Here is a 16,388-nt window from a genome sequence, read left to right as displayed (position 1 = left end):
GGCATGCGTTACTATGCGCTATTACGTTGGTTGAATGATGCAAGAAAAGTCTGAGGGACTCACGGAGACGAGAGGGCAGAGCGGGAGTGGGGAGGAGGCAAGGGAGTTGTGACGCAGTTGCAAACGCGATGCTAGGTGGCTCCAATAATACCTGACTGTAGCCGATAGCCTACAAACTACGCCCACATGATGCTACGGTAGATATCACATATACTGTATATAGAACTAGATGCGAAATGACAGACACGGCGGCGTTAGCACATATATAGAAAACTAGATGCGAAACGATGGACTACTCAGCCTTAGTAAACAGCCGTCAACGTAAAGCAGTAAATTTCTCAGAAAGTTTCTGTTGTAGAGAACCTTCCTTGCGAACCTAAGTAACTTTTTATCTAAAATACTCCTAAATCGGCAAAACCTTGACTTGAATCTATCTTTAAAAGATGAAACAGTTTTAAAACTTTCACATGTCGACAGTAGGCAGACGGCAACTAATGCAATAAAGGGAGCAATTTTAACAACTTTAAAGTGCGTATGACACCAAAAAGCATGTTTATTTCATATTTCACGTTGTGTCTTATGCTCCTGAATGAAATGGATCGCTCGGATGTGTGTGCAATCGTTTTATATATTAAATTTTTGAATATCGCGCCATGAAAATGAGTGACTTCCGGCTTCAGTCTCGGGTTTAGGACGACTGCAAATGTGACGTCACCCGGGTCAGCATCTCACAATACAGCATCGCTTTATAGCATGCAGATGGACTGCGGATTCAGCTGAATTTGTAGATTAATTTGTTTATTTTTTGCATCAGGCCAGCCAAATGGCTGCAGAAAATTGTTGCTGCACCAGGGAGAGTGGCGTGTGAGCCTTTTTGGGTTTCAAAAGGTTCCCACTCATCGCGGATATTGGCCAAAGCAAGCCCTACTACTGTGGGACCATTGGACTTACCAGGAAGTGAGTAAACATCGTATTTTGTATTATGTCAAATACTAGGATCATGGCACACGTTTTAATACGGAGTTGGCTTTCATTTTGTGGCCGATTGTTCACCGAAAATGCCACTCGGCCGACGACCAGCAGCTTGTCGCACAACCCCCTGCCGGGAGAGCGCTATACTCAGCTTATTGCCCTCTTTGTGTGCCCAGTGTTCTGTCAAATTTTCCACTACAACAAAGTTTCTTTAAATAAAGGACTATTTTCTTGCGTTTGATCATGGACGGAAATGTAGAAAAGTTATCCTCAGACACATCCTGGCCATATTAGCTGGATAACAACTGCCCACCGCTCTCTGTTTATGTCTTCTCCATGTAGTAAAGCATTATTTTACGCCATATTCATGTTGACCATGTGGCAGCTATGCGCTCTTCCGACGTCGGCCGGTTTGTCCGGCGGTACTCTCCAGTTGCTTCCCAGGCGAGCTCTCCTGTCCGTAGCAGGGAAACAAGCTGTAACTTGCTCGCCGCTGGGCGGGTTGCCGATCAGCGACGACAATCGACAACCCCACCACCGTGTGACATGATCCAGGCTAGTTTTGTGTGATTTTTCGCTTCGAAAAGTCAAAATAAGACTTTGAGACGTCACTCGGTTCGGGTTAGCATGTCAGCTAGCTGTCACGCCTCTTGGTTTGTTTACATTCTCCGAAGCCGGGGCAGGGAAATGACAAAAGCCTGACTAACTAAGGTGGCATAAAATATAGTTCGGGAGGTGCGACAGTAAAGGTGAAGGCGACAGTTTTGACCATTATGGAGTAATTTTGCCATGTCGCACTGAATAAATGCATTTTTATTATTTCATATTCCATTTAGCACAAGACTTTTATTTGTCATGACCATACCATTTATTTAGCAATTGGGGGAAAATACTGCAAAAAAAGAATATCCTGTAAATATATTGAAGTAGAGATTTTTTTTTAGATTTTGCGGCTTTCATCGTCACATTTTCCTCATTCTCAATAATTCCCCCTCAATGGGCTGAATTCTAAATCAGATGAAACCATGACCCTGCCGACATCATCCTCTTGTTGGGGACGCTAGAGCCCTATAATGGTAGGCGTGGCTAAACGGCGGATTAAAAGACTAATTTCTCGTCATCTGCACTTTGCCAAATTGTTGTATATAGTCGAATCGTCTCAAATTTTGATTCTAATTCACATAATAATGCAATTTTAAGACTTTTTTTTTACCCTGTCGTACGCACTTTAACGGTTGATTCACAACGTTACATGACTTCCAAACATAGCAAAGGTTACAATCTAGTTATCGTAATATCCGCAATAACACCAGTTATTTTGCCAAGTAACTAATTACTCTTACATTCAGGTAACTGAGTTACTAAAACAATTAGTTTTTGGGAGAAGTAATTTGTAACTGTAATTAATGACTTTTTTAAAGTCAGATTAACGACACTGTTCATGAGTACAAGGTAGACAATGTTAAACACTTAGGGAAGTGCTGTTTTATTTACCTCCCCATCTGATATGTTGTAGGCGCCACCACCAAAGGTGAGTTATTTTCCACTGTTAACGCGACAAATAACAAGAGGGAATTGGTGAGTTTGAATCCGATTGTTTGTGTTAGCATGCTAGTGGTTAGCCGCTTACCACGTTAGACTTGGCAGAAGTTGTTGGTGCTGGACTGTTGTCTTTTGCAAATGTTGTAAATACCATAAGGATACTTGTGTTGCAATTTTTCTTTCCTCATTAAATGCCACAGTGCCCTCCTTTTTGGCTTCGTAGAAATGGCCAACCTGGATGTGATGTAGTCCTACTGTTGCAGTGACCTTCCAGTATGTATTGCTTTAAAAGGCGGGGCTTTGAGTGACATGAGCCAATGAGTGTGGAGAGTTCATTTACTGTTAACTGTCGGCATGCCGCGTTATTGACTGGGTGTCATTCGTAGCTTGTGTATGAATGCTAAATACATGTTTGGTTTGTTCAATAAAGTGAAGTGCACTGGCGGCTGTTGCTAGCACAGATGTTGTAAATGTTACATTCTATCTCGCTTTTTGTCAATTATTTTTGTCCATCAATGAAAAAAAATGGACCAGTTCCTCAATACATGCAGGATTAAGTATTCATGTTTGGATTTTTGCGACATTTCTTTTAAAAGGGGTCACAAAGGTTTTCTTGTGTTAGACTTTAGAGGTTCCGCTGTGAGGGGCTGGTCACCTGCTGCAGCTGGGCCCTGGTTATACGTATGACAGAGGGGAAGTTGGCGGCGCCGGCCGGGATGGCAGGTAGTTTCCTGCGACTGGCTGAGGGCCTGGGTGGAAGCGTTAAGGAGGCGTGGCAAGAAAAGGAAGACGGAGGGCGGTCCCGGTGCTGGTCAGCAGATTGGCTACGCCTCATGGCCAGCGGGTGGTGCTGGTGGAGAGGGTCCGACAGGGTGCTGAGGAGGGTGTGAGGGCTGGGGGAACGCAGAGGGATGGGGCCAAAGGTCCGGGCGGCCGCTTCCTCGGGCAGGGATGGAGGAGAGGTGGGGTGCTAAGAGAGGGGAAGGGGAAAAGAGGAGGGGCAGTGAAACAACCCAGGAAGTTGGAATCAGAGCCCCCTTTTAGCTGACTGGAAAAAAAACTAGACTTTTTTTAATTGAACTTCTTGTACAATAGGACTGACAAGGAATGGACTCAGTGGAGGAAGAAAAAGTCTACCCAGCTATTTTCTGCCATTGGAGTGAGGAATGGATGTTGACTCAGCAATTATTTCTTAGGCGGTATTAGTAATAAAAGAGCGTCTTTACACTCATAGGAAAATTTTAGTTTTGACACCTTTTTACATGGAACTGGACTATGTAAATGATAGGTGTCCAACTGACAGCTCAGGGGCCAAATCCTGCCACATTTTGTGTGCCCCGTGATAGTAAATCACAGACTACACTGCTGGCCAAAAGTATTGGCACCCCTGCAATTCCGTCAGATAATGCTCAATTTCTCCCAGAAATTGATTGCAATTACAAATGCTTTGGTAGTAATAGTTTCATTTATTTTGCTTGCAATGAAAAATCACAAAAGAGAACGGAAAAGAAAATTAAATCATAATCATTTTACACAAAACTCCAAAAATGGGCCGGACAAAAGTATGGACCCCACTCACATGACGTCACAACCACGCCTCCGCGCCATATTGTCCGTCAGCTCGTCCTGTTTACGCATTACCGCTAAGTAAATTCCTCCTATTATGGCGTGTTTTTCTGCTCGTTAACATTAATAATCAAAATGGTGAAGGCGTGTGTGGCGGTTGGTTGCAGTAACAAAGAAGATAGACGGAGAGACTTGAAGTTCTACCGTATTCCGAGAGACCCGGAGAGGAGAGCGAGATGGACTGCTGCAGTTCGACGAGAAAACTGGGCACCAAACGATCACCACAGATTATGTAGTAGTCATTTTATATCTGGTAAGATGCATTTGATATATATTTAGAAGGTTTGGGGCCGACAACCACAATTAAGATGATTGCGAGGCTAATTGCAGACAACATACAGTTTCAAATTCAAGATGTTTATTTCTTCCGCCATCATTATTTTTTGAATAATATTTAGCTGGTACCAAGTGAAAGAAGCTGGCCTCGTCTCCGGATCATCAGTTAAACAGGGGTGTCCAAAGTTTTTGCAAAGGGGGCCAGATTTGGTGTGGTAAAAATGTGGGGGGCTACCTTGGCTGATTTACGTAGAACAATATATTTAAACAAATTTTAGTAAGCCCTTCTGTGTGTCACATTTGCTTTATTTTTTTTTTTTTAATTAATAATTTCAACAATCTCGCCTTTGTGGCGTTCTCTTTCGACACTTGGGCTCTTGTGAAATACTGCTGCTGTGAAATCAAACTAGCTTCAAGTTGCTATAATTTCTAGCTGCGTATCTTCCTTGTAATGTTGTACATGTCAGCGTGTCTTGTGTGGTAATATCACGTCACATCGAACTCTTTGAAAACAGCGACTGTCTCTTTGCAAATGAGACAGACACAGTTGTTGCGTATTTTATTGAAGAAATAGTCCAATATCCACCTATCCTTGAAGCATCGGCCTTCGCAGTCAACTTTTTTTTGTATTGATTGTCGCCATTTTAGAAAATTGGAAGTAAAGGGTCTCACGGGGTAATGTTGGTTAGAATGCTGCTCTTTAAGTTTTTCAAAGTTTCGTGAGAATAGGCTGAGTTTCTGTGGAAAAGATAGTTGTAGATATCAGGGTAGCAGATGTCAGGCAGAGACGGCGAAGACAGCGGGTCGAAAAATATCGATTTAGGCATCAAATATGGATCTGGCGAATGGATAGACTGAAGCTTTTCCACATAACGCCTTTTATGCAACGCATCCAATGAGTTTACAGCGTCTGAAAGCACCGGGGCTTCCATGAATTGCACTATAAAGTGCACGACAAATTGAAACCATTGAGAATACGGATGAACAATGACGGACAATATGGCGGCCGGATACAGCGACACGTCATTGTGTGACGTTGGTGAGTGGGGTCTATTGGCACCCTTTGACAAATCATGTGATGATTCTCTAATTTGTGTAATTAACAGCACCTGTTACTTACTGTACATGTGGCACATAACAGGTGGTGGCAATAACTAAATCACACTTGCAGCCAGTTAAAATGGATTAACACTGACTCAACCTCTGTCCTTGTGTGTACCACATTGAGCATGGAGAAAAGAAAGAAGACCAAAGAACTCTGAGGACTTGAGAGGCAAAATTGTGAGGAAGCATGGGCAATCTCAAGGCTACAAGTCAATCTCCAAAGACTTGAATGTTCCTGTGTCTACCATGCGCAGTGTCATCAATAAGTGTAAAGCCCATGGCACTGTGGCTAACCTCCCTAGATGTGTACGGGAAAAAAAAGTGATGAGAGATTTCAACGAAAGATTGTGTGGATAGTGGATAAGGAACTTCGACTAACATCCAAACAAGTTCAAGCTGTCCCGTGGTCTGAGGGTACAATAGTATCAACCTGTACGATCCGTCGGCATCTGAAGGAAAAGGGACTCTATGGTTGCCTGGCACGGCCAGACTGTTCTCCCTGTGTTTTTCAAACACTGAGAGAATAGCCCATTAACGGCCTCTCGAGCAAGTACAAAATCAATCGACAAATCAGATTCGTTTATTTGTGTGACGTGTTCTTAACGAGCAACGTCACTCTTCCGCGTCAGAAGTCGTCTCCACAACAACACAGATGGCGAACAGGAGAGCCGAGAATATTTTTCAATCCACGGCAAAATCCGTTTTAAATTACCAAAAACACATCGACACAAGTCATTGACAACAGTCTGTCTCGCGCTAGCCATGTTGAATAAACTCCGCTCCCCTCGTATGTTTACTTCCGCGCGCAAGTCCCTAGTCCTGCCCGTCGCTGATTTTGGAAATTTTATCCGCTTAATGGTGGCCAGACTCAATAGCTGGAACAGCGGTGAGTCTGGAGTACCAGGCTAACTCTATGGTAGGATACCCAGGAAGACCCCACTTCTGACCCAGAGACATACAAAAGCCAAGTTGGAGTTTGCCAAAATTTACCTGAGAAAGCCAAAAACGTTTTGGAAGAATGTTCTCTGGTCAGATGAGACAAAAGTAGAGCTTTTTGGGAAAAGGCTTCAACATGTAGTTCACAGGAAAAAAACTGAGGCCTTCAAAGAAAAGTACACGGTCCCCACAGTCATACATGGCGGAGTTTCCCTGATGTTTTTGGGTTGATTTGCTACCTCTGGCACTGGACTGCTTGACCGTGTGCATGGCATTATGAAGTTTGAAGACTACCAACAAATTTTGCAGCATAATGTAGGGCCCAGTGTGGGAAAGCTGGGTCTTCCTCAGAGGTCATGGGTCTTCCAGCAGGACAATGACCCAAAATACACTTCAAAACGCACTAGAAAATGGATTGAGAGAACGCACTGGAGACTTCTAAAGTGGCCAGCAATGACCTGAATCCCTGAGAACACCTGTGGAGAGATCTGAAAATGGCAGTTTGGAGAAGGCACCAATAAAATCTCAGAGACCTGGAGCAGTTGGCCAAAGACGATTGGTCTAAAATTCCAGCAGAGCATTGTAAGAAACTCAGTGATGGATACCAGAAGCGGTTGTTCACAGTTATTTTGTCTAAAGGTTGTGCTATCAAGTATTAGGCTGAGGGCGCCAATACTTTTGTCCGGCCCGTTTTTGTAGTTTTGTGTAAAATGATAACGATTTAATTTTTTTTCCATTCTCTTTTGTGTTTTTTCATTGCAAGCAAAATAAATGAAGATAATACTACCAAAACATTTGTAATTGCAATCATTTTCTGGTAGAAATTGAGCATTATCTGACAAAATTGCAGGGGTACCAATACTTTTGGCCAGCAGTGTATGTACTGTTTTTTTTTTCTTTTTAAAAAAATAGTTTAAAAATGTTTGCCATTAGGAGACTCAATATTTTTTTTTCCAACAATTCCTCAACTATCAAAATAGTTGTCTATTTAGTTGGCAGTCCTAATGGCCCTCCATTGGAAACTATACAATTACAATGTTTGACACCCAGGTGCAAATGGTACCAGTAATGCAATGGGAAGGACAAAGCGGACACGCCAATTCCAGCATTTTTCTATATTTCCCGAAGTTGTGTGATTTTCAAGGAATGGAGGTGTGGAGTTAATCCAAGAACTTTCCAGGTTGTATCAGGAGCACCTTTCATCTTTTTTTTTCATGTGAACATCAGGGAAATTGGGGGATGGAGTTTGCGCAGCAATTATTCCGGAGCCATAGGCTGAGCAGGACTTATAAATTGATCGTGATTAGGGATGGGGATCAAGATAGAAGAATAATAATTGGCTTAGTTATTTCGGTTAAGATTCCAACATATAATTGGTAATTTTTCATCATTCAATCACAGAAATTTGACAAATGCCCATCCCTAATCGTAAATTTTCCTATTTAAAGTCAACAAACTTAGTCATTTGCAAAAGAAAGTTCAAATCAAATGAAGCATGATATTTGCAACACAAAGCCAAAAGCTAGCCATGCTGTAAACGGATTAGAAAAGGGGATCAAGTGTCATATTCATCCAAAAAAAAGCAGCGATTCCCAACCACTGTGATCCTGCAATCTCCTTTAATAATTGATAAAACCCTAAATTCATTCCAAATTATGACCAATTAAATACTTCAAATAATGTCCAACTCGTCTTAAACCATTGCCCATGAAAGGAAATAGATACCGGTGATTTGATTGCATTTGATTGTTGAGAATAAGTCACCGCACACATACACGAAGAACATTTTTGACTATGTTGTGAAAAGTTTAGCAAACCAGTAGGGATGTCCCGATCGTATATTTTCACACCAGTGTTGTTTTCGTCAACGATGACGATAACAAAAATATTTCGTGAACGAACAATTTTTTCATGACGATGACGCGCTGAAAACATGTTTTAGGAGACTAGAGGCGTGCGAAATTTCCGATTCTTAGATTATTCGCGATTCGGCCGTGGAAGGTTCGAGAACGATTCACAAATATCCAAATTCCAATTATTGAATTATACCAGGTAAAGCGGAAGTAAAACACAGTCAGCGCGGTCTTTGGGAAGCAATGAGGAACGGACCGAGAGTAAATATCATGTTCAACTCATGCCGCGAGATAAAAAAACAATCATACCTGACTGCGGCTGACAGCCGCTACAAACAACGCCCAGTTGCTAGTTGCTACAAACATACAGCTACAGTAGATATCATATATATGTACAACTAGATGCAAATGACAGGCGACGTCGGTGTTAGAACATGTATTATTGAACAGAGATGCGAAGTGACAAGACTTTCCGGCGTAAGTAAACAGCCGCCATCTTAAAGCAGTAGACCTCTCTTGAAGGCTCTGTTGTAGCAAACCTAATTAACTTTTTATCTAAAATACTCCTAAATCGGCAGAATCTTGTATTGAATCTATCTTTAAATGATGAAATAGTTTTAAAACTTAGACAAAAGTAGACAGAAGGGAAATTATGGAATAACGGGAGCAATTTAACAACTGTAACAGTTGATTCACAACATTAAATTAATTGAATGTAGTTTAAAGCTGCTGATACCGAATGGGGACTGGAGTTTTTTATTTACTGTTATTTTTGTATATTTGTTTACTCTTATATGTTAACTTGATACTGAAATAGTAGTTTGGTTTAGCCTGAGAGGATTTTGGAACAATTTTGGAACTAATGTACAAAAAAAAAGGGGGGGGGGGGTGCATCAATAATCGTTTTATAATCGAATCTGAGCCTCTGAATCATAATCGTAATCGAATCGTTAGGTGCCCAAAGATTCCCAGCTCTATAGGAAACTGAAACATAACGAGATGGATGCCAGATGTCATCTGACGACATGAGAACGGATAAAAATTCGCCATAGTTTCCGTCATAAATTCACAATGTGTGATATTTTCTTATTTTATGTGTAGTTACAACATATTAGGCAGTGTTTGGTGTCTGTGTCTTAAACTCCTGGAAAACATTTTACATACCGTTCGCGGCGTCCAGGTGAGTTTAATTAAAATTTAAAAAATTAAAAATTAAAAGTAAATAATGTGTTTTCCTGCTGAGTGTGTATTATCATCATGAAAATGGTGATGTCCTTGTAGACTACAGTTACAGTGGCGCAAATAAGTATTTAGTCAACCACTAATTGTGCAAGTTCTCCCACTTGAAAATATTAGAGAGGCCTGTAATTGTCAACACGGGTAAACCTCTTCCATGACAGACAGAATGTGGAAAAAAAACCCTGAAAATCACATTGTTTGATTTTTAAAGAATTTATTTGCAAATAATGGTGGAAAATACGTATTTGGCCAACACCAAAAGTTCATCTCAATACTTTGTTATGTACCCTTTGTTGGGAATAACGGAGGCTAAACGTTTTCTGTAACTCTTCACAAGCTTTTCACACACTGTTGCTGGTATTTTGGCCCATTCCTCCTAGCAGATCTCCTTTAAAGCAGTGATGTTTAGGGGCTGTCGTTGGGCATCACGGACTTTCAACTCCCTCCACAGATTTTCTATAGGGTTGAGATCTGGAGACTGGCTAGGCCACTCCAGGACCTTGAAATGCTTCTTACGAAGCCACTCCTTTGTTGCCCAGGCTGTGTGTTTGGGATCATTGTCATGCTGAAAGACCCAGCCACGTCTCATCTTCAATGCCCTTGCTGATGGAAGGAGATTTTCACTCAAAATATCTCGATACATGGCCCCATTCATTCTTTCCTTTATACAGATCAATCGTCCTGGTCCCTTTGCAGAAAAACAGCCCCAAAGCGTGATGTTTCCACCCACATGCTTCAGAGTGGGTATGGTGTTCTTCGGATGCAATTCAGTATTCTTTCTCCTCCAAACACAAGAACCAGTGTTTCTACCAAAAAGTTCTATTTTGGTTTCATCTGACCATAACATCCTCCCAATCCTCTTCTGGATCATCCAAATGCCCTCTAGCCAACCGCAGACAGGCCTGGACATGTACTTTCTTCAGCAGGGGGACACGTCTGGCAGTGCAGGATTTGAGTCCCTGGTGGCGCATTGTGTTACTGATAGTAGCCTTTGTTACTGTGGTCCCAGCTCTCTGTAGGTCTTTCAGTAGGTCCCCCCGTGTGGTTCTGGGATTTTTGCTCACCGTTGTTATCATTTTAACGCCACGGGGTGAGATCTTGCATGGAGTCCCAGATCGAGGGAGATTATCAGTGGTCTTGTATGTCTTCCATTTTCTAATAATTGCTCCCACAGTTGATTTCTTTACACCAAGCGTTTTACCTATTGCAGATTCAGTCTTCCCAGCCTGGTGCAGGTCTACAATTTTGTCTCTGGTGTCCTTCGACAGCTCTTTGGTCTTGGCCATAGTGGAGTTTGGAGTGTAACTGACTGAGATTGTAGACAGGTGTCTTTTATACCGATAATGAGTTAAAACAGGTTCCATTAATACAGGTAACGAGTGGAGCCTCGTTAGACCTCGTTAGAAGAAGTTAGACCTCTTTGACAGCCAGAAATCTTGCTTGTTTGTAGGTGACCAAATACTTATTTTCCACTCTAATTTGGAAATAAATGCTTTAAAAATCAAACAATGTGATTTTCTGTTTTTTTTTTTTCCAGTTGAGATTTACCCATGTTGACAATTACAGGCCTCTCGAATCTTTTCAAGTAGGAGAACTTGCACAATTGGTGGCTGACTAAATACTTATTTGCCCCACTGTATGTGCTGATCTGTCATGTAATGTTCATTCGGAATTGTTGGAAACCTTTTATTCATTTCTTCATGGACTCAAACCTTTGAAGTTTATAGACAAAAATATTTTGAGAATTGTCTACTAAAACTAAACGAAATTTTCTTTGACTAAAACGAGACGGAAGACGAACACATTTTGAAATTACTAAAATATGACTAAGACATCATTCTCGTCCAAATGACTAAGACAAAATTTTAAATGGCTGCCAAAAACAGCACTGTTTTGCACCCGAGTCTGAGTCACCTGATTTTAGTCCCAACCTGATACCGAAAAAATGTTAATAAAAAATGTTCCTAACATGTTACAGTACTGTACTGTTTACAGTATATCCTCCTCAGCTTTTTCCAGGAGTGTTGCAGAGTATAAAACGTATATATTTTGTTTCTTTTGGCAATGCCATTGTACTTCTAGATTATTTTGTTACTTTTTAGCCCTTTAAAAAAATACGTACATATTTTTAACACTAAAAACCCAGCAAAGGCCGAATCGGCCTTTCCCCAAGACAAATACTTCTAATATTTTCATATATGAACGGCTCTTGTCTGTCGGACAATGACTTTCCAATTCAAAAGCACTTGGGTCATTTTGGCCACCTCTGGGTTTTTCCTGGGTAGAGGCAAAATCGGCCATTGCTTGGGACTATTAGGAGTACAGAATTCTCTGGGACTTCTAGTGTTAAATTATAAACCCGATCTTTTTCAGCCGATTCCAATCCTCTGAAAATTGGCGAGATTGGCCCGATTCCAATAAAGTGATCAGATCGGGGACATCCCTACATATCAATGTATGGCGTGAATAAAAAAATGTTTACAAATACCTGTTAAAATGTAAGGGTAATTAATATAAGGTTATGTCATGAAAATTGAAGACAATTCAAATCATTTTTAAAGTACTCGTTGTCAGAGTTTGTAGGTGGTATATTTAATTGTTAGATCGCTGCCGGACCCTCCCAGTTCAAATAGATCGAATGTCTGTCGCCATCAATGGCAACCAATGAATCAAGGAGTTCATGAGTGCAAAGAAGTCAAATATATTCAGTCCCCAGACTTAAACCCTTTATGCAGTTTTTCCTCTTAAGAGATTTCTATATTTGTAAAAATTTTCACTGTCAGGTGGAATCCTCCTTTGCCCGATATACTGTACATTCTTTCCAAATCAATATTTTGGTTCGATGCCCAAGTAGGTGCGAGATGTTTTTAAAAAATTGTTGAAAATATTTTGAGGAATATATAACAGTACAAATTCTTAAAATTTGCATATTAGCCAATGCAATTATCATTGTCACAATCTCAAATAGTCATTTTTTTGTTTAAACATTACATTATCAGACTTCTGATAATGGAGAAAATAAAGTCCCCATTTGCATGTAAAGGTTTTGAACAACCGTCTTTTACATGAATTTATACTAGGTGTTGGCTTTCCCTTTAAGCAATTGATGCTCTTAGCCTCAAGTTGTTGTTTTTTCCCCCTTAAAAAACAATGGTAAAAGAGGACTCCCACTAACAGCAACCATATACTGTATGCCTTGGGTTGGGAAACACTGACATCTATCTAAGCTTATCATTTGTCACTACAGCAGAGTTGCCAGAAATGTGCACCGATAGCTTGGAACACCAACTTGGCAGGTTTTGAACAGTTAAAAAAACATTGAGCGAAATCACTACACACGAGCACTTACCTGGGTGAGGACCCCCTCGGTTAGAGCTTCCGCAGGGCTGGTGGGGGTGACGGGCGGCAGGGCCTCAGCTGGTCCCACGCTGAGCTCCAGCTTGTCAGATTTCGTGCTCCCTTTCGAGGAAGCCAAGCTGTCCAGCTTTGCTTTCCCAGAAGCAGGGCTTGGCACGCCACGGTCCACCCCGGGTTCCTGTAGGACATCCGCCTCCTCTTCCACCTCTTCTTCCGAAGGGCTGGAACTGGCCTTGGTCCCGGGCCGCTCCACTAGAACCCAGTCCCGGGAGTCTACGTCCTGCCGGCCCGAGCTGAGGTTGAGGGCTACGAACCCCCCGCTGCTTGCTGCCCCGTCGCCGTGCTCCGGAGAGGCAGGGGACGGCGCTTTGGGAGACCCCCCGCCGCCGTTGGAAAGGAACTCTTCGTCGTAGTGCCACACCCGCTCACGACGTTCTCCAGTAGCCTGGTTTACTGGGATAATGGCGACCCCCTCGGCCGCGTCCTCGCTCTCTTGGCGCTGTTGCTGGCTGCTGCTGAGTGTCTGCTTTGTGAGACTAAAAGGATAAAGAGAGTTGGTTCATATAGTGCAATTTGTTCAATACAATTTGCCTTCTTTTTTTTTTTTTTTTTTTAATATATATATCGTATTGGCCCGAATATAAGACGACCCTGATTGGCTGACACTGACAGTGATAGATAATATCCAATACATTTTGACTGGAAGGTTGCTGCAGTGATGTTTCCATAACAAATGAATTTTACGTCTATTCCTGTCAATGGCAATGAATTAATTTCCTCATTTTTGAGTGTGGAATCCAAAACAACAGTTTTTATCTAATTATTTTCTCCACACTTACTGTGTTGGTTACTATATGCACAAAACTACTCATTTCAACTGCAAAAAAAAAAACAACAAAAAAAGTGTTCCCTACAGTAATTTGCTTCAGTGTTTCAAAGTAAGTCTCCAAACCAAATAACACTTTCAAGTGAGGGTTTCCTGATCACTTACCAGGCCTCTGTGAAACGTTCGGGATTGGGTTTGGACTCCAAACCAAGTCTCTTCTCTAACTCAAAACTATGGATGTTGCGCAGCTTCCTGAGCAGAGGACCCTCACGCTCCTCTGATGACATTTTGACAGGTGAGCCCAGGCTGGGACCTCCGTATGGGCTTTGGTGGCCTTGGTTGCCTTGTGGGTTGCTCTGCTCCTCTTCGGTGGCAGCCTGGTCATCAAGTCAAAATGTACACAAGTTGTGTGGGCTTATGTTTTAACATAGATTCCACCATTGCGTTGTAATGCCAAATTTAAGTGGAAACAGGACGAAGGTTTTACTGCATACAAGCAGGCAGGAGTGTCTCAAGAGTGATTTGCTCGAGGCTTCAAGGTAATTATTATATTAAATAGCACCATGTATGCACTTCGAAATGTGAAAAATCTGTAGAAAAAAATTAGTGTAACTTTGGCTTGAAATATTTACGTAAAATTAATGATAACTGCCCGTTTTTTGCTTTTAACCAAGAATTTAGACTGTTTTACGTTCATATCAAGAGAAATTTCGCGATTTAAGTATTTTTTTTTTACAAGAATTTTCAACTTAAAAAGCGCTTTGTTTTGTGACGGTCGCCATGTTGATTTACACAATACTGTAACTTTGGCTTAAAACATTTCCATAAAATGAACAATAACTGCCCGTTTTGTGCTTTTAACCAAGAATCTAGACTGTTTTATGTTAATATCTATAGAAATTTCGCGATTGAAGTATTTTTTTTACAAGAATTTTCAGCTTAAAAAACGCTTTGTTTTGTGACGGTCGCCATGTTGGATTACACAATACCGTAATTTTGGTTTAAAATATTTCCATAAAATGAACGAAAACTGCCCGTTTTTTGCTTTTAACCAAGAATCTAGACTGTTTTATGTTAATATCTATAGAAATTCCGTGATTTAAGCATTTATTTACAATAATTTTCAACTTAAAAAGCTCTTTGTTTTGTGACGGCCGACATGTTGGATTTTGTAAAAAAAAATTAAGTTGCTAACTCTGGCAAAAACCTATATGGCATTTTAAATATTGCTATTGATCCTGAAAATAAAGGTGATTTGCATTTGGTGATTTTTGTGCATCTAGCGTAAAATCTGAGAATTTTATAGCCATTTTAAATTTTGTCATACTTACATATATATAAAAAAAACAAATCGGGATCTTATCATGGAACAACTTTGAATTTTTTGATGCCGCTGCTCATTGAGACTCATATATGCCTAAGGGAGGTGCCTGTTATGGTTTTAGGTCGCTAGTGGCTTTGGTTTTGAAAATCTTTGAATTTTAAGTTTTTTAAAATAGGCCCCCTACGGATCGGCCCAGGGGCCCCTGTCCCGTCAACTGATAGTGAAGTCTATGGTTTCAATTCGGGGTTCTGACTTGAAGTTTACACACAAACGGCATGAATGGTACTTGGCAGCTCACCTTCCACAAGGCTGTGCGTATTCGGTTGCGGTTGCGGTCAAGCTCCTCCCACACGTCGGCCTCCTGCGTCCGAGGAGGATGGCCGGGAGAACCAGGCACGCGGTCTGGCGCGGCCACGTTGTTGTCGGCGTCACTGAGCTGCTCATCCTGTAGAACTTCCTCAGTGTTCTCACGCAACAAGTCACCCGGAATCAGGGACGCGTTGGCCATGCTGAGCAACCAGAAGATATAATTTAAGTGATTCTGCCATTCTCTATTTACTTACCATTGACAGTGATAGACGTCACATAAACATAATTAAGATAAGCGAAGTAAACATAATGTAGTTTAAAAAACTATATATACAGTAGGGCAAAAAAGTATTTAGTCAACGACCAATTGTGCAAGTTCTCCTACTTGAAAAGATTAGAGAGGCATGCAATTGTCAACATGGGTAAACCTCAACCTTGAGAGACAGAATGTGGAACAAAAAAAAAAGAAAAGAAAATCACATTGTTTGATTTTTACCATAGTTACAAAGGCTACTATCAGTACACAATGCGCCGCCAGGGACTCAAATCCTACACTGCCAGACGTGTCCCCCTGCTGAAGAAAGTACACGTCCAGGCCCGTCTGCAGTTCGCTAGAGAGCATTTGGATGATCCAGAAGAGGACTAGGATGGTCAGATGAAACCAAAATAGAACTTTTTGGTAGAAACACAGGTTCTCGTGTTTGGAGGAGAAAGAATACTGAATTGCATCCGGAGAACACCATACCCACTGTGAAGCATGGGGGTGGAAACATCATGCTTTGGGGCTGTTTTTCTGCAAAGGGACCAGAACGACTGATCTGTCTAAAGGAAAGAATGAATGGGGCCATGTATCGAGAGATTTTGAGTGAAAATCTCCTTCCATCAGCAAGGGCATTGAAGATGAGACGTGGCTGGATCTTTCAGCATAATAATGATCCCAAACACACAGCCAGGGCAACAGAGGAGTGGCTTCGTAAGAAGCATTTCAAGGTCCTGGAGTGGCCTAGCCAGTCTCCAGATCTCA

The 16,388-nt window shown here is 41.5% G+C and overlaps 1 protein-coding gene across 2 annotated transcripts in view; it reads right to left on the bottom strand.

Moving 5' to 3' along the window:
* Nucleotides 1-16,388, bottom strand: part of ttbk2a (tau tubulin kinase 2a) — a 64,774-nt gene that overhangs the window by 14,339 nt on the left and 34,047 nt on the right. Inside the window, exons 11-14 of one of the 2 annotated variants that reach the window (XM_057859114.1) lie at nt 15,354-15,564; nt 13,897-14,108; nt 12,898-13,441; nt 3,170-3,484 (exon numbers count right to left, since the gene is read on the bottom strand). In XM_057859114.1, coding sequence (XP_057715097.1) covers nt 3,170-3,484; nt 12,898-13,441; nt 13,897-14,108; nt 15,354-15,564 — 1,282 coding nt within the window. The remainder of the gene's footprint in view (nt 1-3,169; nt 3,485-12,897; nt 13,442-13,896; nt 14,109-15,353; nt 15,565-16,388) is intronic. The other variant, XM_057859116.1, reaches the window with a different exon arrangement.

Source organism: Corythoichthys intestinalis, chromosome 15 (genome assembly GCF_030265065.1).
Source record: "Corythoichthys intestinalis isolate RoL2023-P3 chromosome 15, ASM3026506v1, whole genome shotgun sequence".
Taxonomy (NCBI): Eukaryota; Metazoa; Chordata; class Actinopteri; order Syngnathiformes; family Syngnathidae; genus Corythoichthys; species Corythoichthys intestinalis.
The sequence above is the reverse complement of the archived record's forward strand: the minus strand, read 5'-3'. Positions and strand labels throughout refer to the sequence as shown.